The sequence below is a fragment of the Megalobrama amblycephala genome, linkage group LG2, assembly GCF_018812025.1.
Source record: "Megalobrama amblycephala isolate DHTTF-2021 linkage group LG2, ASM1881202v1, whole genome shotgun sequence".
NCBI lineage: Eukaryota > Metazoa > Chordata > Actinopteri > Cypriniformes > Xenocyprididae > Megalobrama > Megalobrama amblycephala.
Window position 1 is genome coordinate 30,706,250 of NC_063045.1, and position 25,495 is coordinate 30,731,744.

A 25,495-nucleotide genomic window follows, 5' to 3' on the forward strand; every position below is an offset into this window, starting at 1 on the left:
AAAGCTCTTTTTTTTGTTTCATCTGACCATAGAAGTCAGTCCTGTTTGAAGTTCCAGTCTTGCCTAACAACTGAATATGCTGGAGATTGATTCTGGATGAGAGCAGAGGATTTTTCTTGAAACCATGCCGAGCAACTTGTGGGGATGTAGGTGCTGTTTGATAATTGGAAGGCTTTCTGAGACTCAAGACTCAATTAATCTCTGATCCTTGGAGAGTCTTTGGCCACTCAAACTTTCCTTCTCACCATGCATTAGGACGATTTAGACACACGTCCTCTTCCAGGCAGATTTTTAACATCTTTAGTTGATTGGAACTTCTTAATTATTGCCCTGATGGTGGAAATGGGGATTTTCAATGCTTTAGCTATTTTTCTTACAGCCACTTTCTATTTTGTGAAGCTCAGCAATCTTTTGCTGCACATCAGAACTATATTCTTTGGTTTTACTCATTGTGATGAATGGTTAAGGGAATTTGTGTTTCCTCATGTTTATACTCCTGTGGAACAGGAAGTCATGGCTGGACAATTTCATGTTCATTATCACCCTGGTGTGCTAAAAAAAAAATAAAAAAAATGTAAATATGAATGGGAATATATTTCAGAGATATTTTACTGATAAATATTCTATGGGTGCCAATAATTGTGGCCAACCTGTTTTGAAGAAAAACATTTATTTAATAATGTGATTTCCCCCCCAGTTTCAATTCTTTTCCTTTAATGAAAGGTTAGATTTTTGCTAATTTTATTAAAGATCAAAAGGATAAACAATGCAGATTTATTTTTATAGTCATCTTTTATCATATTTACCAAGGGTGCCAATAATTCTGATCACCACTGTAAACTTTTTGACAATACTAATAAACTACAGCAATAAAAACATAATATGCACAACAACACGAATATGTTAAAAATATGCACGAATATGCACTAATATGAATAATAAGAATAACAACAACAACATTATTAGTAGAAGAAAAAAACAATAGTACAAAGTCAACAATTTAGGAAATATATATGACTGATAAATTCAAAGACCATGCCCAGGAATACTGTTACACTGAGCTTGATCTGGAATGATATTGTTTTGCTTTTTCAATGACACCGTTATGCTTTTCTTCTTATTTTCATAATGCTGGATGTTGTAACACAGTTAATATGGCCAAGATGATGCCCCGTTTCCATAGTTACGCAACACATTCTTTTGATGAATGACAGCTTGTTTGATAAATTACTCACAGCTCACAATCTGACATTCAATTCTCAGCCATTTCAATAATGCATTTGATTGGTCCTTTACAATCATATTCGGAAACAAAACTGCCTGTAAATTAATCAATTTTATATAAAAGAAAGGACTCTAGAGAATGATTTTTTTCAAGGAAAAGTTCACCCAAAAAAGGAAAAATTGTGCTATCATTTAAAGTACTCTCAATAAAAAAAAAAAAATCATATAATAAAAGAAGCTGTCAAGCTCCAAAAGGATTTAAAAAACACCATAAAAGTAGCCCATTTGAATCATACTCTAAGTCTTCCGAAGTTATACGATCGAATTGTATGAAAAACTGACAAAATTTAAGTCATTATTCATAGGAAATCTTTCCCTCTGCCATAACACTCAAATCCCATAGCGTATAATTAATGGCTACATTTCAATGGCCTTCAGTGGGGAAAGTTCTACTGAACCAGCCAAAGTATGTTCAGAACAAGAGGAAATGATAACAGAACTAAAAACAGGACAGCAAAAAACAGGACTAGATAAGCATAAAAATTCAGCAGTGAGAGGCAGAAAAAAAAGCGAGAATCTCTTTACTACAGAGACCAATCACTCTCAGTGATTGAAATCCTTTTTCTTCAAGCACAAGGACACACGCAGGAAGACAAAGGTGGATGTCGAACAGAACTCTGCCGAGCGAAGCACTTTACGGAGAGCATGAATTATATACACTTCACGACCATTGAGCGCTGCACAGTTTTTATGTTTAACTCTTTTCTCCTCGCTGTTGAGAGAGTGAAACATTAAAACAGCTGCTGGCAGGACAGAGTCCATGTATTACCCAGCAGTGACTCACTGCTGAAAGCAAAGACACGTCGACAAAAAGCGTTTATTAGTTCAGAGACGTGGAGTGGGTCGGTCAAGATGAGCTGGCACTGCAGATCCCCTCCAAGTCAAAGTGGACTTGGAAGGAAATCAGGGGCAAAACGAAGGATACTTTTTTCTTCCACTTCCAAATAAAAAGAAAAAAATAAACAATTTCTTATTTTTTTCTTTTTATTTGGAAGTGGAAGAAAAAAGTATCCTTCGTTTTGCCCCTGATTTCCTTCCAAGTCCACTTTGACTTGGAGGGGATCTGCAGTGCCAGCTCATCATCATTTTGCACAAAGATAATGAAGGCTATTTATACATATTAGAGATACATATAATGATTGTATACATTATTATATAGATTTTTTTTAATGTGCAATCATTTAATTTGCAAATTAAAGTTCAACTAACAGTACAAAACAAATTTGTGTATTACAATTAAAATAATATTACATTTCTTTTCAGTAAGAATTTGTCTAGGAAATCTTAAATGTCCTGAAAATAATACTTCAAAATGCTTGAAAATAATGCATTCTTATATTTTGCATTAAAAAAATGTATTCGATATACTGTATATATATTTTTTTATTTTATTTTAACACATCTGTGGAAATTAGTGAACATTTTATTATTACTAACTTTAATATTAACTTTATTATTAAAAATTTACCTGGGATGCCTAAAATTAATTTTCTCCAGAACTTCATATACTGTAATACTAAATATGTGTATTATTCCTTGCATCAAACAAAAATTGATTGATATTTAGATTCATTGTTTTGTTTTGTTTCATTGTTTCATTACATTATTTCATTTTGTTGTTTTGTTTCATTTTGTTTTATTTATTTTTTTCGTTTCATGTGGTTGACGTTTCATTGTTTTGTTTCATTTAATTTACTTTTGAACAACAAATTATTTTTGTTTACGTGTGTGATAACTAATATACATTATGCTATTATCTCTGCTTTTTGCCAATAACAATAAACTACAGAAATAAAAATGTAATATGCATTATAAAAAAATGAATAATAATAATAATAATATTTCTTGTTAGTTTGTGAGGTGAAATATGACCTACACATTTTTTGATAGTTTTCGTGACATGCGCCCAATTAGAAGAGATGTGTACTTTATCATGAGGTAATTTCTCCTAAACCTCGTATATACAACGTCAAATTCAGATGCTATTGATGTGTGATGGCTCACAAACCTATTAGAATGACACAAAGGCAAAACGGTTAAGACAAGCATCATCAGATGTCAATAACACAACCTGGACCTCAGGCACTGTGTGTTATCTCTGTCCCCCATGTAACTTCTACTCACTCTCAACACTTTAGTGTGACTGAAACACCGTATTCTGCTCTCTTGGACCTGTACCTTGCCAAGCTGTTGATGAACGCTCAAATTGTACATCATCACAACCCCATCCAGAATCTCCAGCAGGGACTTTTCTGTGATTGGCTGGTCAGGCTCTTCTAACGGTCGCCCCAGCAACAGCCCATCGTTACCATGGCTTCCCTCGACTGGAGATGGCAGAGGGGAGATGGGGGTGAGAGTGAATTGGAGGGGGGGGGGGGGGGGGGGGAGAAAAGAGAGAGAGGGTTAAAAAAAGTCATATTCCCCTTGAGGTAGATGATATTTTTCCCCTTCTTGAGAGACTCATTTCTAAGCTAATTAGTTTCCATCTGACTTCCTGTGAAGCTGTGGATTGAGATTGTCATGCACTGCAAAAAATATATATATTTTTAAAATAAGTACTTATATTTTTATAAATCAGTATTTAAGTCATGTTGTCCAGCAAAAATATCAAAACTTCTTTTAAACAACAAATATTTTCATAAGATTTATTACTTGAGATATTTATTTAAATTTTCTGAATATACTGAATTACAGTTTCCCCACTGGCAAACTTTCTTTATGTAAGTATAAACCTAATGAAAATGTATTAGATTTATGATTAAACAAGAAAAAACTACTATCAGTGGGGTAGGAAATAAACTTAATTAACTATATTTTCTTTAAAAACAAATCTTAATAAATTTACACAAGAAGTTTAACATTGTTTATTTGTTTTCATAGAATACGTCTTTAAGTTAGTTTTTTTTCCCTTGTTTAAAAATATTTCCTTTTTTAGATTTAAGCTTAAAACAAGAAAAAAAATATTTGGCAATAGGATAAGAAAAATAAATCTGTTTAAGGAAATATATTCTCTGAAAAGTCTTAATATCTCAATTTTACTTCAATTAAATTAAGATTTCATTTTAGAATAAATGGATATTTAAATATTTTCAATGGGATTAAGAAAACTGCAAAAAAAAAAAAAAAGTAAAAAGCCATTTAAATTACATTTAATATAGTACAATAAAAACTTAAATTTCAAAATAATAAAATATGTATTTATTATAAAACTATATATAAAAATATATATAAAAATATATACAATGATATAAAATATATATATTACATATATGTGTGTGTGCGTGTTAGAATTATATTTATCAAATATAAATATAAAATAATAATAATAATAAAATAGATTAAGTGTATAAAAAGTTTGCAGACGGACTCACTGTCTTCCTCGGTTCTCTGCTCTACGGCGAGGGTGCGGACTTTGACCTTCTCTGGTGGGGCGAGAGGTCGTCGAGGGGTCATGAGGCTGACGGCGGCAGTGCTGAGGAAGCGGTTGGCTCTGCCCAGCGTCGGCGAGCTCAACCAACTGGGTCGGGCCAAAGCGCCACCCATGGCAACAGCACCAGATGGTCTCTGTAGCTCCCACATACACGCACACACAATATCATTCATCTTCAATATTCAGGGCAATGTTTTCATCACAAAAAGTAGATCAACTCGACAAAACATCATGAATCAATTAAATGCTCTACACTGGGTGTCCCCAAGGTGATTCAGTTGAAGTAAAAAAAAAAAAAGGGCACTTACAATGGAAGTAAATGGGGCCAATTTTTGTAGGATTTTAGTCAGAAATTTGAAGCTTACAATTTTATAAAAGCAGTAAAAGCATTATTGTCATACTCTGTGTGTTGTTGTTCCAGCCATATGTTCACAGAAATAGAAAAAGTTTCTAAAATAGAACTGTATTGTATCGCCTTCGCAGTTGGTCAGGACAAAAAAATCTGATTAACAGGCAAAAGCTGCCTTTATTGTGCGTGGTCGTTTTGCGTCTGGTTAGGACACGGTGTAATGCAGTCATTTTAGAGTTTAGACGTTATGTTGCTTTTGTCATGGAAACAAATTAAAACTGTATATAACTTTACAAAAAAAGGTTAGTAAGCATTTTTTTTTTTACATTGAAATCATGTTAACACCACATACTGTCTACGTCTTGTGGCTTTGCTATTGAAACAGATAGTATTTTAATGTTTATAGATTGGCAACATTCAATTCCACTTTAATTGCCTCACTATAACTCAGATTTTTGCATGCTTTAAATTGTCAAAATTATTCATTTTTGGTAATCAAACATAATGCCACAAATGTGGCTTTGATTGAGCTCAAACCCAGAATTAGGGCTGCACGATTAATCACATGCTATTCTCACGCGCATTTCGTCAGTAAAGCCGGTTCCCTGATTACCGCTAAATCGCCATCACCTGCTTTCAAATGAAGCGGCATTTAATAGACAGAGCCGTAGGTCACTGAAAAGCCACGCAATATCGCGTTCATATCGCAGATGAATCGCCTGCGATAATGAACGCGATATTGCGTGGCTTGTCCGTGAACTACGGCTCCGTCTATTAAAAGGCGCTCCGTTTAAAAACAGGTGATGGCGATTTAGCGGTAATCAGGGAACCGGCTTTACTGACGAAATGCGCGTGAGAATAGCATGCGATTAATCGTGCAGCCCTACCCAGAATACTTCAAAATGCTTTTATAGTTGTCTTTCTCACAATTACATAAAATTACAAATACTAAACAAAAATTACAAATACTAAATATGTTCTTAAAATAAATTCTTGGTAAACATTAAAGCACCTGGGTAGCTCCGGTTTCCTCATCTTCATCCAAGTCGTCCATAGAGGTGGCCTGGATCTCTGCCGGATCTATGATGATGTTGGCCTTTGCAGCTAGGTCATCTAAAATACAACAAAACTGTCAAATAATCAAGTTTAATATGCATAAACAGCAGTCAAGAAGTTGGATTTGTTTGTAAAATACACCAAAAAGGGGCTTTTGGGAATGTGTGTAACTCGGATTTCAACGCTCGATAACTCATCTCAGAGGACGACAAGCTCACAACTTTTTATGAAGACTCCAGTCTATTATTTATTAATACACATTTGTCTTCTTCTGGACAGCTGAGTAATAAAAAAAAAGACAAGAAGAGTGCTTATAACAACTGCTTTATGAGAGATATGGGCTCCACTTCACTCCAAAGGTCTACATTTTCAAGGTTATTCAAGGCCGGCTGTCCAATAGAAGCGTAATTGTGAGAAAAATGGGGCGGTAAAAGCAGTTTGGGAGTGATTCACAAGAGAGAGAAAAAAAAAAACAGAAAGAAGAAGAAAAAGAGAGAGAAAAGGGTACATTGATGCATTTTTTATCATTGTTAGTTACAAGGTACCATCTATGCCCTCCTAGTTAAAAAGATAAAGGCAATATTTTTTTTCCAAATTTTTAAATAAATTCAACAATAAAAACAACTATTGAATGTTCACCACTTCAAGCACATTTTACAAAAAAGAAAAATAAAGAATTAAATAAAATGTAATTTATTATTATGAGATTTTATCATACATACATACATATATAAATATACATACATATATATGTATATATATATATATATATATATATATATATATATATATATATATATATATATATATATATATATATTATTATATATAAACAATTATTTAATTATACATTGCATAATTTAAATTTAATTTAAGTTTAATAAGGAATTATAAATAATTACATTTACACTAATTTATAATCATTTATAATTTATTGAATTTTCACCACCTTAATATATAGAATTACATGAAAATTTGAATTTAATATAATTTAAAATCATGTTATATTATATTTATATTACAATTTTATAAATTATAATCAATTCAATGTTTGCCCAACTGAGCACATTTTACTAAAAGAATAAAAAATGTAATTTATTTTATATTGTAAAAAATATATATATTTATATTGTAAAAAATATATATATTTATATTGTAAAAACATATATTTTTAGAATATATAATTAAAAAGTAATTTTAATATAAAGAAATTATAATGAATGAATTTAAATAATTTAAAATATATTCATGATTTATTCATTCTACATCTATATACACATACACATATAATCTCCTTAGTGAAGAATCAACTGAGCTACAGCAAAAGGTGGACATGATTATGCAATTGAGACCACTAAACGATCTGATAAAAATTAAATCTAATAATTTATTGTACGACATCTCAAACGGTATCATAAATTTAGACCAAGTAGATGATGAAGTTTGACAGGGTGGATGACCCCAGAGATGTGGTTTCATTAATTTGGTGTCAGGCTGATATAGCGCCTTCATTACACCTGTGGGAATGACCTCTGGCCATCTGTCAATTGATGGTGATAAATCTCAGACTCCATAAACATCAAAAGTGTCCCGTCTATAAATCTAACGGATATTGCGCCCCAAAACCTAGGAACAGAAAGTACACTTGCCAGTCACAGAAGACGTAAATTTGAGTCACTCGAGCAGTTAGTCACGATTCTCCGTAAGCAACCTGGCAAACATGCCAAAATCACCCGGTGAGGGAACTAAACTGGCTCGGGTCTGAGTACGGCTGCCACTTGCTTGCTATGGGTAAAAATATCAGCATTTTCTACGTAATGACCGTGATGGAGCCATTAGAAGTCAGTATGGAGAGAGATTCAGGGAAAGAGCACCTCGGTATTGCCTCGAATTGATGTTGGTTAGAGAAGGTTGAGGTTAAAAGTTGAAAGAGCTTTAGTGTAGTTCAATAAAAATGTGCTGGAGAAATGTCAAATTGGCTAATGGGAATTTTTTATTATTATTATGATCATCATTACTGACGGAGATTACTTTTATACTTGACCTAAATCAATACTATGCAATCAATAAGCACAATCATTATACAGCTCAGTATACAGCTTATACAGCAATTACGTAGATGTAAAGGTACATGTGTTCTGGGTTGTTGCTACTTTAGGTAGTTACTTACTAGCCCGAGTAAAAACAACCCACATACAAGCCACTATAATATTCTGGTTTATATTAAGTCTATATGATTTTTGCCCATCTTATCATCCAAAAAAGAAATAACACACCTCGCCAAACTCTACAAATGGCAATAAAGCACTGTACTGATGACGTATTGTTGTCAGATTATGTCAACCCGTATGTTCGCATCACCCTGGTTCCCTCAACAAAACAGCAACAGGCTTTTGGGTTATTACAGAAAATAAATTCTGTGATCAACAAAAGTTTGATTTTTTGAAAAAGTCTGATCAACTTTTTGTTCATCATGATAATTTTCAGGAATGAACACAACCTTTCTGTATTTTGAAACCTAAATCCAATCGCACAAGTAAAAAGCTGAAGTTATAGACTATAACGACTATAAGACTATAATGTAACCATTACTAAATTTCCAAAAACTCTTTAAATAGTTATTTAACATCTAAGTTGTAAAGTTGTAAAGTGTAAATGCAATAAGTCTGAAAAAGTGGACTAGTGAGTGGATGAGTTTATTTGTTCAGTGTGAGGACGTTTAGTCCCATTTAGCCACTTGTTAGCAACCATCTTTTTCAAAATGTGCAAGAGCTTTAAAAAAAACACGACTGATGTTTTACTGAAGCATTTTTGGTAAAACATAAAAATATATTTCAGGCATTTAACAAAAAACCCATTCAATCAACTTTGAAACAATGGAACCAAAAGTTTAAAATTGGTTTCTTTTAGTCATTATTATAAAATAAGTTAAAGATCGAGTACTCTTGGGGCAGAAATATGTCCATTAGGTAAAATATGGACTTCTGTATGGCTGATGTATCATCAGACGGATTCAGTAAGTATGTGTAAAAAAGGTCAAGACTGAGTATTCTTTAGCCAGAGATATGTCCATTAGCTCAACCATGGACTACTGAATGGATGACATATCATCAGAAGGAATCAATGAGAAGAAATAGAAAGTTTAAGATTGATGACTCTCGGTCCATATGTCCATTAGGTCAAATATGGAATTCTGAATGGCTGATTTAACATCAGAAGCGGCCCGAGATAATGTATCGTACATTCATATTTGAAGACTCGTTGAATAACAATATTTTTTAATAGGTCAAATATATGGCTGTATGGCTGATGTAATATCAGTTGGAGTCAATGAGTATGTATAAAATGTTCCTGATCGAGGTCTCGTGGGCCAACAATGTGTTCGATGGGTCAAGTATTGACTAATGTATGGCTGATGTATCATCAGAAGGAATCAATGAGAAGAAATAGAAAGTTCAAGATAGACGAATCTCTTTAAGAAAATTTAGTCTTTAAGGACTCATTCCTGCTGCACTTTATGGTCAGAACAACTAAGCCAGAAATAATGAAACATTACCAAATAATTGAAACATATACTGTGCTGAAAAAGATGAGGAGCAGATGGTGGATTTGGCTGCATAATTTTGAGTGCAAACAAACACTGCAAGGTTTGATGGCCAAAATCTACAATTAAAAACTAATCATGTAATATATGTCAAGGAAAAAGCCCTCATCAGCTGCTAAAATCTAAATCAATATTTTCAAGATACAGTGCAGATGGCAAGGTCCAAATTTTGTACACAAAATCTTCAGACAATCAAAACCAACAGCTGCTGATTTGAAAATGTTACTGTAAAAATAAATAAATAAATAAAAAAAAAAATAAAAAAATAAAAAAAAAAACACACATACACAACAAGTGTGTATCACTATTCATTTGTCCTTTCCGAAGTCTTGTTTTACTCTCGTATGGCTTTGATTGTTTCCTCAAGAGTTCAATCAGGCGCCAGAGGGAGAAGGAGATGTTTCTGCAAAATCAGCGGGGAAACGACGCAGGAACAGGAACAATGTAATTATCAGCTTTTAATCAAACGAGGGCAATGAATGGGAAATGCCAGGGGAAGATGTGTGTTTAAGGAGACAAAAGAAATAGAGAGACTGAGTGAGAATAAATGAAATTCAAACTTTGGTACAGCAGAGTTGTGACACATGACAAGACATGCCTCGCCTCTCTTCACCACTGGAAACACACATAAACAAACACAATTGTCAAAGACGCCTTCTATTTTAATCACAATGGGTGAATACTAGGCTGATTCATAATTTGAGTACCATCCATTCTCTATAGTACATCAGATTGCATGTGTCCCAAGTCATAATAAGGTATAAAAAATAAAAAAAAGTATGTCACAGGTCAGATAGCGCATTTCTTTTACTGTTTTGGCAATTTTGTCACTTGTATTCATAAGTATAGTATGGGGGAATTGGATCAGGTATAATATAAATCTGAATTTATGAAGTGAAAAGTTAGAATTTTTGAAATATGCAGTTGAGAGGCAATTCATAAACTATATACTATCATACACTATTTTTGTTTTGGGAAGTTTTTTACAGATTACATGATTACACAATATTAACAAAATGGTTGTAAATTATTAAAAATCTATTAATTATCCCCAAATATTTTTTATCTTCTAAATGTTCCTTTCTAAAAAATTATTAATAATTATTAATAATTATTAAAGGTGCCCTAGAATCAAAAGTTGAATTTACCTTGGCATAGTTGAATAACAAGAGTTCAGTACATGGAAATGACATACAGTGAGTCTCAAACTCCATTGTTTCCTCCTTCTTATATAAATTTCATTTGTTTAAAAGACCTCCGAAGAACAGGCGAATCTCAACATAACACCGACTGTTACGTAACAGTCAGGCTCATTAATATGTACGCCCCCAATATTTGCATATGCCAGCTCATGTTCAAGGCATTAGACAAGGGCAGAACGTCTGGATCTGTGCACAGCTGAATCATCAGACTAGGTAAGCAAGCAAGAACAATAGCAAAAAATGGCAGATGGAGCGATAATAACTGACATGATCCATGATATCATGATATTTTTAGTGATATTTGTAAATTGTCTTTCTAAATGTTTCGTTAGCATGTTGCTAATGTACTGTTAAATGTGGTTAAAGTTACCATCGTTTATTACTGTATTCACGGAGACAAGAGCCGTCGCTATTTTCATTTTTAAACACTTGCAGTCTGTATAATTCATAAACACAACGTCATTCTTTATAACTCTCTCTAACAGTGTAGCATTAGCCGTTAGCCATTCAGAATCAAATGTAAACATCCAAATAAATACTATACTCGCATGATCCGACGCATGCATCTCGTAAAGACGCGAACACCTTGTAAAGATCCATTTGAGGGTTATATTAGCTGTGTGAACGTTGTAAATGCACTGTATTATAGTCGAGAGCTCGGGGGCAGGTAGCGCGCGATTTAAAGGGGCCGCAGCCTGAATCGGTGCATAGTTAATGATGCCCCAAAATAGGCAGTTAAAAAAACTTAATTTAAAAAATCTATGGGGTATTTTGAGCTGAAACTTCACAGACACATTCAGGGGACACCTTAGACTTATATTACATCTTGTAAAATCTGGTTCTAGGGCACCTTTAACTTTTCATTAATTTACGAAGCCCCAGCAGTTCCTTCTCAAACTCCAGTTTAGGAAAAGCTTATGAAATATAATGTAGTTTTTAAAGGATTAGTTCACTTTAAAATGAAAATGGCCCCAAGATTTACTCACCCTCAAGCCTCTGTATATGACTCTCTTCTTTCTGATAAACACAATCAGAGTTATATTAAGAAATATCCTGACACATCCAAGCTTTATAATGGCATTGAACGGGACCAACAGGACTGAAGCTCCAGTGGGTTAATAAAGACCTTCTGAAACGAAGCGATGCGTTTGTGTAAGAAAAATATCCATATTTAACAAGTTATGAAGTAAAATACTATCTAGCTTCCACCAGACCACCTTCAACTTACCAAAAAAGTGTAACTGACGTCACATCAGTTACACTGTTTTTGGAAATTGAAAACGGAAGGCGTCGGATATAGCATAAGCATTTTGAACTGTGAGAGGCGTTACATTGCTTTCGTAAGTTGAATACGGGAGGCGGTCCGGCAGAAGCTAGACATTTTTAATCATGTGATTTGTTTTCAGTAATGGACTATAATGTGTAAGTAATCTACTCAGCACTATGCAGCTGGGAGTGTTAGGGAAACTTTTTTTTTTTCCAATTGGTAATGCCAGTGGTGCATAAATGACTAATTTTACCTTGACTACATTTTTGGGAACATTTTCCAAAAAATAGTGGGGTAGCATGAAAAAAAAAAAAAAAAAAAACTGTTACTGTTTTCTGTCACACTGTATTGCAAATACAGCTTTACATCAATGTGAATTGCAACCATAAATCAAACAAAGTTGTTTGGATGGTTTGCATAAGTTCACCATTATTGGATGGACGGATGGACGGACGGATGGCTGGATGGAATGTAAATTGTTCTGTTTAATTTTCAGACATAAATTTAGATCCTCATTGTTTTTGGGCCACATGCAAATTTGTACTTTACCACAGAAAATGCAGCCAATCCAGGCAAACTCCTGACAAACACCTTAGACAAATAAAATCATCTAATGCAAACCACAAAAACAAATATTATTATATAAAAGGAACAACTCTCAACCACTTCCTTTATCCACCATCCTTCTCTCTCACTCTTTCTTGGCATGGTCCCTGCTGTTCATCAATATTCTTGCAGCATGTGCCACTGCCTTGAGGGAAATCAATATCCATCTGCATCCCAGTCTTTCTAAGCGCTGCCAGCATCCATCTAATCCCATCATTTCAGAAATTTTAATTATCCCACAAATCAAAATAACGACCACCAACGTTTTTGAGGTTAATAATGAAGTCGGACACAAAAAAAGGAAAACACCCTGCAGGATGTGTACAATGTATTCGGTCTCAATTTAAAACTAATTTGGGAGGTTGATTGATCTGAACCATTCTATGAACAGATCAATAGCGAAATTTCAAAAGTTACCAAACAAAACAAACATAATAGGCACATCAGTATGACATTGCACGTCTCATTTTACATCTAGGAAGAAAAACTGCAGAAAACAAACATTACATCTGTGAGCATTAAAGTGAGTTGTTGAAAACAAACTAAAATAACAAGGTAAACAAAAGTAACACTGTCGTAGCCAAACCTGATACAGGAATGCTTTATTTATTGTCTTCAGAGATTTGAAACTAGTGCTGTCAGTATGAGTAACACTCAAAACAAATTGACATTGTGCTCCCTCTGGTGGTGTGTCCCGGTGCAGAAGCACACTGGCTAATTCTGTGACTAAACTCTGAATCACACTTTACTTTACCTTTAAGCGTTTTCTTTAAATGTGATAGAAGTCCTCCCAGACGCTGAAGGTCGAAATAATCCACCTTCCCGTTGTAGAACAGCTGAGGAGGCACATAGGCGTCTGACGGAAACACAAATGGGTCAATGAAATGACAATTTAATTTTAATGCTTCAACTTGTTTTGTTTTTTTAGTGCTTCGACTTAAACTTATTTCAGTTAATTGCCAAGGCAAAACTTAAACTATACAAAAATCCAAAGTTTTCATCTAATATTTATATTTTATTTTATTTCAGCTTTATTTCAATTAACAAATACATTTTAACAGTTTTATTTTATGATAATAACTTGCCAAAACCATTCAAAAATACATTAAAATGAACACATAAAATAAATTTGAACACACATCTTCTGTGATGAGTGTCTGAATTAAAATTTATTTTGATACTTTTTGGGCCATAAAGTCAAAAATATATTGGTGATACAACTGTGCTGATGATATAATGAAGAAAGTTAAAAGAACCAAATGTGTGTGTTGTCTACCTTCACTGTTGATGGATCCTGGGCCTTTTCTCTTCCCTTCATCCCAGTAGCTCCTAATGGCCGTGATGAGGCGGTGTAAGAAACACACCATGTATTCAGGAGGACACAACACTGTGGGGTTCTGAACACACAAACACAGACATAACGTCACATCACATCAAGCATGAGGCAAACATCAAACCCTGATTACTGGGAAATAACTGAAACAATCCAATCGATAACAATCATGTTACAGAAAATGGCAAAATTCACTTTCTACCGTGAAGTATAAGTGATGATCATCAAATTCAATGACAAAAAGAACGATCTGAACAATAAATTCCTCAATCAATCACAATTTTTACGTTCTTTATCCCAGAACAACGTCCAGTCACAGATGTTGAATTTCCTCAAAGAATATCTAGATACTATTTGGATATAGAAGGGATGTAAATGTAAGGTCAACAAGTCCTGTGTTCTGCATCCTACCCCTCTATTACTGGCGTTCTCTTGAAGGAACTTGCGGAACTTGTTCAGGAAAATGTATCGAGATGCTTCACCCTGTGTAAAGAGAGATCTGTTTGACTCAGGAAAACATGGCACAGAAGTTGGTACAGAAACAACTTTAAGGTCTGAAACGAAGGTCTTTAAGAAAAAAAAAAAACTTGTCCACACCATGCAGTATCATATACAGTTGTAAGAAAAAGTATGTAAAAAAGTTTAACAAAATAAGAGAGATCATACAAAATTCCAGCAGTGACTGTATGATTTTCAGATCCATTTTATCACACTGAGGACAACTGAGGGACTCACTCACACAAAACTATTAAAAAAGGTTCAAACATTCACTGATGCTCCAGAAGGAAACACGGTGCATTAAGAGTTGGGGGGTGAAAACTTTTGAATTTGAATATCAAGGTAAATTGTACTTATTTTTTCTTCCAGGAAACATGCAAGTATCTACTGTTGCTTCCTGAGGGTATTAATAAATGAAAAGCAATGATATTTCAATAAAATAAGAACAATTTGGACATCTTCATCCTGTTCAAAAGTTTTCCCCCCTTTAATAACCTTTTTTAATAGTTGTGTTTGAGTCCCTCAGTTGTCCTCAGTGTGATAAAATGGATCTGAAAATCCTACAGTCACTGCTGGAAAGGGTTTAAATATGCAAAAATGCTTGAAAACTGATGAATCTGCAGGAGCTGGAGGATTTTTCTGAAGAACAGAGCTCAGTTTAACTGCTCAGAACAAACAAGAGACTCATGAACAACCATCACAAAACATAAAAACAGTCATAGATCATCCAGGTAACTACACACAGTATTGAGAATCAATGGTTCACATACTTTGAATGTGGTCATTTGAATAAATTCAGCTTTTTTTTTTTTCTTGTGGACTATATGTAAACATCTTTTATGTAAAATATCTTACTCAGGACAGTACTAAACAAAAAAAAATAACATGCATTTTGTATGATCTCTCTTATTTTGTTACAGATATTTTCACAGATTCTGCAAGTGGTTCACATACTTTTTTCTTACAACTGAATCTTTGAGCAGAACCGTATATTCTGCTGGTTTTCTGTAAAATTTCACTGATTCTATTGCCGTTTTCAGTACAATCATTCGTGGAGGCTGCCACAAGACATTTTGTGATCTTATCCTCACACACAACAAGACGTCAACATACCGTCCCCTTGTCTTTGTTGTTCAGCATTAACCTCAGGATCTGAACCTGCAGCTCCTCCACAACTAAACACACAGACACACAGGCTCAGTGTTACATTGATAGATGGGGCTGCAGATTTGATGTTGTGTGTGAGTGAGTGACATACCCTCAATCCTCTTTTTCAGTCTGTGACAGCCACGTTCGTACGCTCGACGTCTCAGCCTCTCCTCGGCTGTCTCCTCACGCGTATCTCTCTCATCTTTGCCCTGGACACACGTCGGGAGAGACGGCGGAGAATTATTCATCTGTCGCTTAAGCCAGGGCTCAGTTCAGATTAGTGTTCGTTTGACAAGATCATTTCAGGAAACATCTTTTGTGAAGCCTGTATATATAATGCATTATATATACTAATCGCATTATAAAGCGATTCAAAATCATAATCATCATCTCTACAGGTGTTTCTGACCTCTTTGTCGAACCGTGTTGGCCACCAGGTGGTTGGGATGAGTTCTTCTAGCCCAGCCTCTTTCACTCTCAGAGGGGTCTTGATGTAGAAGAAGACCACAGACCGAAGCACATCAAACGTGATGCTGTTAAGGACCAAAACCCATTCAAATCTTTAAGCTAAATGCTTCTAACTTCTCTATTCTTCCTCTGCACCAGAGAAACTGCTGGTAAAGGATAAAGAATGTTCATATCCATGTACCAAAATATCTACCCATCTACATATCTATCTATCGACCTATCTAAATATCAATCTACCTAAATATCTACCCATCTAGCCAAATATCTATCCATCAACCTATCTATCTAAATATCCATCTACCTAAATATCTACCCATCTAGCCAAATATCTATCCATCTACCTAAATATCTACCCATCTAGCCAAATATCTATCCATCAACCTATCTATCTAAATATCCATCTACCTAAATATCTACCCATCTAGCCAAATATCTATCCATCTACCCAAATATCTACCCATCTACATATCTATCTATCAACCTATCTATCTAAATATCATCTACCTAAATATCTACCCATCTAGCCAAATATCTACCCATCTATCCAAATATCTACCCATCTACCCAAATATCAACCATCTATGTTTCTATCTATTGACCTATCTATCTAAATATCCATCTACCTAAATATCTATCCATCTAGCCAAATATCTACCCATCTATCCAAATATCTACCCATCTATCCAAATATCTACCCATCTAGCCAAATATCTACCCATCTATCCAAATATCTACCCATCTACCCAAATATCAACCATCTATGTTTCTATCTATTGACCTATCTATCTAAATATCCATCTACCTAAATATCTATCCATCTAGCCAAATATCTACCCATCTATCCAAATATCTACCCATCTACCCAAATATCAACCACCTATGTTTCTATCAACCTATCTAAATATCCATCTACCTAAATATCTACCCATCTAGCCAAATATCTATCCATCTACCCAAATATCTACCCATCTACATATCTATCAACCTATCTATCTAAATATCATCTACCTAAATATCTACCCATCTAGCCAAATATCTACCCATCTTTTGATCTATCTATCTAAATATATCCATCTACCTAAATAACTACCCATCTACATAAATATCTATCCATCTACATAAATATCCACCTATCTACATATCTATCTATTGACCCATCTAGCTAAATATCTATCCATCTACCTAAATATCCATCCATCTACCCAAATATCTATGCATCTACCTAAATATCTACCTAAATATCTATCCATCTACCTAAATATCTACACATCTACCTAAATATCTATCCATTACCTAACTACATATTTATCCATCTACCTAAATATCTACCATCTACCTAAATATCTACCCATCTACCTAAATATCTAGATAGATGGATAGATATTTGGGTAGATACCTATTTAGGTAGATGGATAGATTTTTAGGTAGCTAAACTGATATATATATATATATATATATATATATGAACAGATATGTAGATGGGTAGATATTTAGGTATATTAATCAATATTTAGGTAGATGGGCAGATATTTAGGTACATGGATATATGTGTTGGTAGGTAGACTGATAGATATTTAGGTAGCTAGGTCAATGGATAGATATGTAGATGGTAAATATTTAGATGGATGGATATTTATGTAGATAGATGTGTTGATGGGTAGACGATAGATATGCATTTGGTAAATATTTAGGTATAATGACATTTAGGTAGATGAATAAATATGTAGATGGTATATATTTAGGTAGATTGATAGATGTGTTGATAGATAAATGGATATGTATCTATCCAACTATCCTTCTACATAAATATATACAATCTACCTACCTACAATATAGGTTTTGCTAGATTTCAAATACAAAAATAATAGACATATGTTCAAAATAACAATAAAGATAATAAAGTATGTGGATACTTTCTGGCTGTCAAACTTAACAGTTCATGTCAATGAAACATCACCTGTATCTATCCCACCTATCTATCCATCTATTGCTCTGATCTCAGTAATGCTGATCTCAGCAATGGGGGAGGTAATAACTATGATTACATTTCTTATTAAAAAGATTTTTTACCTTGTCTCATTTTGTACCTTTATGGTAGTTTATAATGTTTTATGAAAGCCTGCTAAGTTATAATTAAAAAGGATATAGAACATTGCTGAGCAGATACTTCCTGGATTTCTCATGACGGAGTATCGCTGTAGTCAAACGAAGGTAATGAATCTGGATGACAGAGAAAGAAAAAACATTTCAGTGAAGACAGCATTACTCGCAGTGCTTCAATCTGTTAAGCATTGGCTGCTGCAGTAATCATTTGGATCAACATGTTGCCAATTCCCATTCACAACCGTGGACATCAAACAAACTCAAACAAATTACAGCAAGCTTGAAACAAAGTGCTTCAGTCATTTTAATTTTAACAAGACATTTATTTCAAGTGGGACAGGCACACAAGCCTGTGTCCCTGCTGATAATTGCCATGAACATCAATGGGCCAAGAGGACGTCAACACCTCTCTGGCTCCGATTAGAAACAAAAGCAGACATTAAGTGTGGACATGCTTTGAAGTATGAATTCCCAGCATGCGCCTTTAGGCCAAAAGATAAAGGCCCTTTGGAAAGAATAACACAATAAAGTTCCAACAAGCTCCAATAACACCACCATAGTAAAGGATTAGTTCACTTTCAAATTAAAATTTCCTGATAATTTACTCACCCCATGACATCCAAGATGTTCATGTCTTTCTTTCTTCAGTCAAAAGAAATTAAGGTTTTTGATGAAAACATTCCAGGATTTTTCTCCATATAGTGGACTTCAATGGCCTCCAAACGGTTGAACGGTAGAACGCTTTGAAGCTACACTGAAACTGTGATTTTGACCTTCAACCGTTTGGAGGCCACTGAAGTCCACTATATGGAGAATAATCCTGGAATGTTTTCATCAAAAACCTTAATTTCTTTTCGACTGAAGAGAGAAGGACATGAACATCTTGGATGACATGGGGGTGAGTAAATTATCAGGAAATTTTAATTTGAAAGTGAACTAATCCTTTAACAAATCATTGGCTTCTTACCTGAAAGCCTAGATCAGGGATGATGGGAGAGAAACGATACGCTCTCAGCAGTGACATCATCAGCTGTTTCAGACACTCGTTCACCTCGTAGTCCTTCAAGAGGAGGGAAAAAAATTACAATTTCTGAAAATCCGCCGTATTTCACTAATATAATTCACAGAAAATGCTTTGGGTGTGTTTACACTTTTAGTTCGGTTCTCTTGGTTCTTTTGGTTCGGACCAAAAAAAGAAAATGATACATTTAATCCTGGTTCGCTTAGCGTTCACAGCTAAGCTAAGAACTCATGAAGAGCTTCTAAAACATCTAAAAGAGTAGTTCCAATGCCTGTACCAAACTATAATAATGGGCAACATCGCGACTATGACAAGAAGAACCAGGTATGCTTGAGCAATCCAGACACCAGAGTTCATTTAGAAAGAGACCAAAACCTACCTTTTTCAGGGGTCTCAATCCCTTTCTTTCGTGCGCACCAGGGTTCGAATGGCAGCGTTTACACTTGGCGTATGCAAAATGGTCAATGTTTATGATAATGTCTTTATTCATATTACAGTGCGTGCAGAATTATTAGGCACATTGATTTTCTGATCATTTTTTTTTTCCCAGCACATCTTACTTATTCCAAACCACATTAATCTTAATAACTACTATTAATTTTGTTTATTAAGTGGGGGTCATTTTTTAGGATTCTTTACCTAACCTAAGTCTCTGAGATCCTGACACCTCACACTTCTGAAGACTCCAGATATGTTGCAGTTCTGGAAAATGTTGGCACTGGAGACTAAAGGGTTCCTGATGGTTTCATGCTTCATTCTTCACCTTAATTCTTAATTCTTTTGCAGTTAACATGTGTCTTTTCTTCTCCACCAGTTTTTGTCTGACCCTGCTGACCCAATGAGCATTTCACTGTCCAATGCTCATGCCTTGACTGCAATTTCTAGTATTTCATTAGTATTGCATCCTTCTCATGGGCATTTAAAAAAAAATGGACTTCTCAGTCTAATGAGTTAAATCTCTTTTTTGGCTCATTTTATCTGAAAAAAAACCTGCCTAATAATTATGCACACCTGAATATAAGGCATTTTTCATTTCCAGCCTTCATGAACAATTAAATATCACTTATAAATGATTAAATACAAAATTAATAGTAGTTAAGATTAATGTGGTTTGGAATTGCTAAGATGTACAGGGAAAAAAAATATGATCAGAAAAATAAATGTGCCTAATAATTCTGTACACACTGTATTTCTTTTATTAATTATTCTTTATATATTATTATTCTTTTATATGTTATTAATTTCTTTAATTGTTTATATATTTTCTACTATATGCTCTGCTATTTTTGATTATCTTTGATGTCTCTTCTGTGCTGTAAGATGGAGTGGGTGTATGTTCCATTAGAATTGATTATGTGATGTACCTTTATATCAAAATATGTCTTTTTCCATCTCTGCAGACATGAGATAATGCAAGATCTGTAGTATTCTCTTAAAGGTCTTAAAGGTGTCAAAACAACACCTTGTATTTTCATCTATCTTTGACATTTGACCAGTCACTCTGACCCAGCCATTACACCAAATATGACATGATGGATAAGTCCATTTGACCTTTTTTTTTTTTTGGCCAGAACAGAAGTTTAAGAGGGTGTAAGGTTCCTGCATATATAGTCATTAATCTTAATTTGCTCTTCACATTTTTTGCCTCTCCTTCTACTTCTGTTTCTGGGTTCTTCTTCTTCTTCTGCTTCATCTCTTCTATCTCTCCTTTCATTTTGCAAATATATTTTGTTCTTCCTTTCTCTATACTCTGGACTTCAAAATCACCATCTGTTAGATAAAAATACTCTGAATTGTATTATATACTACTATTTACATGATTTGTTTTTCTCTATAATTTTAAATGTTTACTTAATAAATGTATTATTCCTTATTCGGTTTTGATCTCTGACATAATCATTGCTGGATTGCTTAGATCTCATTGCATCAACACTTATTCAAATGAACCGCAGTTACAGAGCAACCAGAGAATGAGTTTGTTTTAACTGAACCAAACCTGCCAAGTGTAAACACTAAGACAGACTTTAAAGTGAACTTTTTGTGTCTGTACCTCCATGAGAAGCCAGAAAAGGTCCAGCAGCTGTTGTATAAGTGGATGCTCATCGACAGATCCTCCTCCCTCCAGTATACTCAACAGGAAGTTCATCAGCACATCCTCGACCAAGTAAACTTTGCACTACCGAACACACACATTACCAATAAATTAACTGGGTTATGGCACAATGACAATGATTTTACCAAAACTAAAAGTGATTTACCATGAGAGGTGCAAAGTGGTTAAATATATGTGCAAGGGTGACCAAGATGGTGGGATCTCCTTGAATCTGCCAGGACCCACCGTCTCTCTCCACAAGCTTTTCCTCCTGACAAAAGAGAAAATAAAATGTCTTCTCAAATAGTTGTTGTTTTAAAGGCAATAGGTGATTCTGTACAGAAACATGTTTTGTTATACTGGTTGAAAGTCTCCTCATATCCGGATAGCAATCACTATGTTAAACAGTCTAAATGTATTTTTATAAATTTATATTGTCTGTGAAGGGTGTAGGACCAGAAAATGTTCATCCAATTTTTATATTCGGTTCGAATGAAATAATACAATGTCCTACCTGCCTGTCAACATATGTTTTTACATACCCTCGCGCACACTGTTCGTGCAGACATACGTCATCGGTGTGTATCATGCTATGCTCCATAACTACCGTAATTAAGAGATGACAATCCGTGACGTTCTAACCAGAGCTGTTCACGTCTTCAGACGCCGATTTATGCGTTTCCATGTCAACTGTATCAACACCGAAATGAATCTGCAGCAGCTCTCTAAGTTGTTTAAGTTCATTATTATTGTAATGTTAGCTGCTTTGACACAAGGTAGTTTGACGCTGTGTCTTGTGACGCTTTGCTGAGAGCAGCTGTGTGTGTGTGTTTTGGAGGAGGCGTGGCTTTGGATGGTGATTTGCAGGGAGGGTGGGATATGCTTTCAATGCTAGCAGGCTAACTTAGCATTTCCCAGATCACCTACTGCACCTTTAAAATGTTCAAAACACACATTATTTTTTTCCCATATTTGACATTGTTGCAGCACCTCTCTTCCCAGTCTGTCAGTAAAGCTCAGTTTAGTTCCTGTCTCTATGTTTAGTTACTGTCTCTTAGTTCCATCGTCCTGTGGGACGATGCTTCTATGCATCATGATTCTCTCTCCAACGATTCTGGATAAATTCTGAAAATTTTAGAATCGATTCTCAGCTTAGTTTTTAACCGCAGATGTACAATGATTCTGCGTGTGCTTTACAGCACGTGTCCACTGGCACGGAGCAGAGCGAGCGTTTTCAATTCTTTCCTATGTAACTTGAGCTCAGTTTCCATAGGAATTAACTGAATACGCTCCTTCTGCTCCATTCAAGTGAATAATGAACAAGTTATAGAAGGCTTTCCAGTCCACAAATCACCAACATTCACCATGGATTTAATGTAGTAACACTAACTGTAACCATGGTATTGTGGCAGAAATAGTCAAATGTTTTTACATTATTCATTTCAGTGTTCATACAACCTTTTGAGAGTGAAATTCAAGGACTTTCAAGTGCTTCACACTTTTACCAGCACTTCAAAGCTCTAAATATTATCCAATTTAAATGTTATTTTTAATGTGATGACCAAAAAAAAAAAAAAAATCCCAATATATATATTTTTTTAATGTTGTTGATAAAGGTTAATTTTATCTGCATCTCAACTCAAGCTCAGTGCTTTTGTGTCAAATGTGCATTTTCAAAAATAAACATATATTATTAGTTACTGTAATTATTAATGCAAAATAATATACAATTTATGATTAAATTACCTTTATGTTTAAAAATCCCCCCACCCCCCAAGCTACCAGATCAGTTGCTGGTGCCACTATGTGTAAAACTTAGTGGCACCGGTGTTTCTGCTCTCAAATGTTAGTCTGGAGCCCTAGAGGCGTTTCAGTGAGTTTAGAATGATACAGAGAAAAACTCCCTTTGGAGTAACTTTGTGCTTTGCAAATTTGCAGACCTTATTCATGCTCAAACAGCAACATTGCACACTAAATAAAGTTGAAAAAGTAAAAATGAATAATAGGTCCTCTTTAAATACTGACATATCACATTTCAATGCGGGAACTGTCTTGTATTCTAGAGCAACACACTGAACAGTCAGTATGAGGCATCTGTAGGTACCTGTATGTCAATGGAGGTGGACAGAACTGTCTTGAGGTATCCCAGAAGCCTGGTGGCTTTGATGAGGTCAGTGGTTGGTGGGCTTTGAAGAGGAAGGTAACCTTCCACAGGGTACGTGAAGAACAGATGGGTTAAGGAATTTATAGGTTTTCTAATTTTTTTTTTTTAATTAATGCTTTCCACTGTTTCCACAAAAATATTAATAAGCACAGCAGCTTTTAAGGTTGATAACAATAAATGTTTTTTTAAGCAAAAAAATAAATAAATAAATAAATAAATAAATCACCATATTTGAATGATTTCTGAAGGATCATGTGAGTAATGATGCTGAAAATCCAGGTACAGTTGTGGTCAGAATTATTGGCACCCTTGGTAAATATGATCAAAGATGACTATAAAAATAAATCTGCATTGTTTATCCTTTTGATCTTTAATTTAATTAGCAAAAATCAAACCTTTCATTGAAGGTAAATAATTGAAAGTGGGGGGAAAATTTCTCCAAAACACGTTGGCCACAATTATTGGCACCCCTAGAATTTTTTTATGAGTAAAATATCTCTAAAGTCTATTCCCATTCATGTTTTTAGCACACCGGGGTGACTAGGAGCATGAAATTGTCCAGCCATGACTTCCTGTTCCATAGGAGTATAAACATGATGAAACACAAAGGCCAAATTCCCTTAACCATTCATCACAATAAGTAAAACCACAGAATATAGTTCTGATGTGCAGCAAAAGATTGTTGAGCTTCACAAAATAGAAAGTGGCTGTAAGAAAATAGCTAAAGCATTGAAAATCCCCATTTCCACTATCAAGGCAATAAAAAAGAGCTTTTTGGCAGCAAACCCACCAGATGGGTTTGGTGCACAGATGGATAAAAAGTACCCCATGCCCACGGTTAAATACACTGCTGGATTTTTAATGTTGTGGGCCTATTTTTCTGCTGGAGGTCCTGGACATCTTGTTCAGATACATGGTATCATGGATTCTATCAAATACCAACAGATAAAAAAAATCAAAACCTCACCGCTTCTGCTAGAAATCTTATAATGGGCCGTGGTTGGATCTTCCATCAGGACAATGATCCAAAACAAACATTAAAAGCAACACAAAACTGTCACCGAGCACAAAATGAAGCTTCTGCCATGGCCATCCTAGTCCTCTGACCTGAACCCTAAATGTAAAATAAATGTAAAAACATTTATTTCATAATGTGATTCCCCCCCACTTTCAATTCTTTTCCTTCAATGAAAGGTTCGATTTTTGCTAATTTTATGATTTAAAGATCAAAAGGATAAACAATGCAGATTTATTTTTACAGTCATCTTTGATCATATTTACCAAGGGTGCCAATAATTCTGACCACAACTGTATATATAAAATGTATTTGCAATAATTAATTTATATAATATTGTTATAATCTATTCATCAAAGAATCCTGAAAAAAAAGCATCACCATTTCCATAAGTAGCACAACAGTTTCAATACTCATAATAATAGTAAATGTTTCTTGAGCAGCAAGTCAGCATATTAGAATGATTTTTGAAGGATCAATTGACAATGAAGAGCAATGATGGGAGTAATGATGCTGAAAATTTAGCTTTGAATCACAGGAATAAATTACATTTTAAATAAAATATGTTCACATAGAAAAAAGTTATTTTAATTTGTAATAATATTTTTCGCAATATTGCTGTTTTTACTGTATTTTTGATTAAATAAATGCAGACTAAATTGTAATGTTTCAAAGCTTTTGACAGGTACTATATATCACATTATTACTAAATTGTATTAAAAAAAAACATTATTTTATTTAGTTGCTGTATTTGGAAGTCTTCTTAATCAGTCTACGTCATAATAAATTATTCAATAAAATATACAACATGCTTAAATTTATTATCTTTTATCTAAGTCATAAATAAAATTAAG

At 34.3% G+C, this 25,495-nt stretch overlaps 1 protein-coding gene across 4 annotated transcripts in view; it reads right to left on the reverse strand.

Annotated features, from left to right (window-relative positions):
* The window catches only part of LOC125255036 (E3 ubiquitin-protein ligase RNF123), a 193,753-nt gene that overhangs the window by 156,417 nt on the left and 11,841 nt on the right, over positions 1-25,495 (reverse strand). For all 4 annotated transcript variants that reach the window (XM_048169943.1, XM_048169953.1, XM_048169971.1 and 1 more), the window contains exons 11-24: positions 23,567-23,681; positions 21,629-21,733; positions 21,421-21,546; positions 19,317-19,409; positions 18,393-18,466; positions 16,188-16,305; positions 15,888-15,987; positions 15,743-15,804; positions 14,543-14,614; positions 14,075-14,195; positions 13,553-13,654; positions 6,076-6,176; positions 4,656-4,848; positions 3,463-3,608 (exon numbers count right to left, since the gene is read on the reverse strand). In XM_048169943.1, the coding sequence (XP_048025900.1) occupies positions 3,463-3,608; positions 4,656-4,848; positions 6,076-6,176; positions 13,553-13,654; positions 14,075-14,195; positions 14,543-14,614; positions 15,743-15,804; positions 15,888-15,987; positions 16,188-16,305; positions 18,393-18,466; positions 19,317-19,409; positions 21,421-21,546; positions 21,629-21,733; positions 23,567-23,681 (1,528 nt within the window). The remainder of the gene's footprint in view (positions 1-3,462; positions 3,609-4,655; positions 4,849-6,075; positions 6,177-13,552; positions 13,655-14,074; positions 14,196-14,542; positions 14,615-15,742; positions 15,805-15,887; positions 15,988-16,187; positions 16,306-18,392; positions 18,467-19,316; positions 19,410-21,420; positions 21,547-21,628; positions 21,734-23,566; positions 23,682-25,495) is intronic.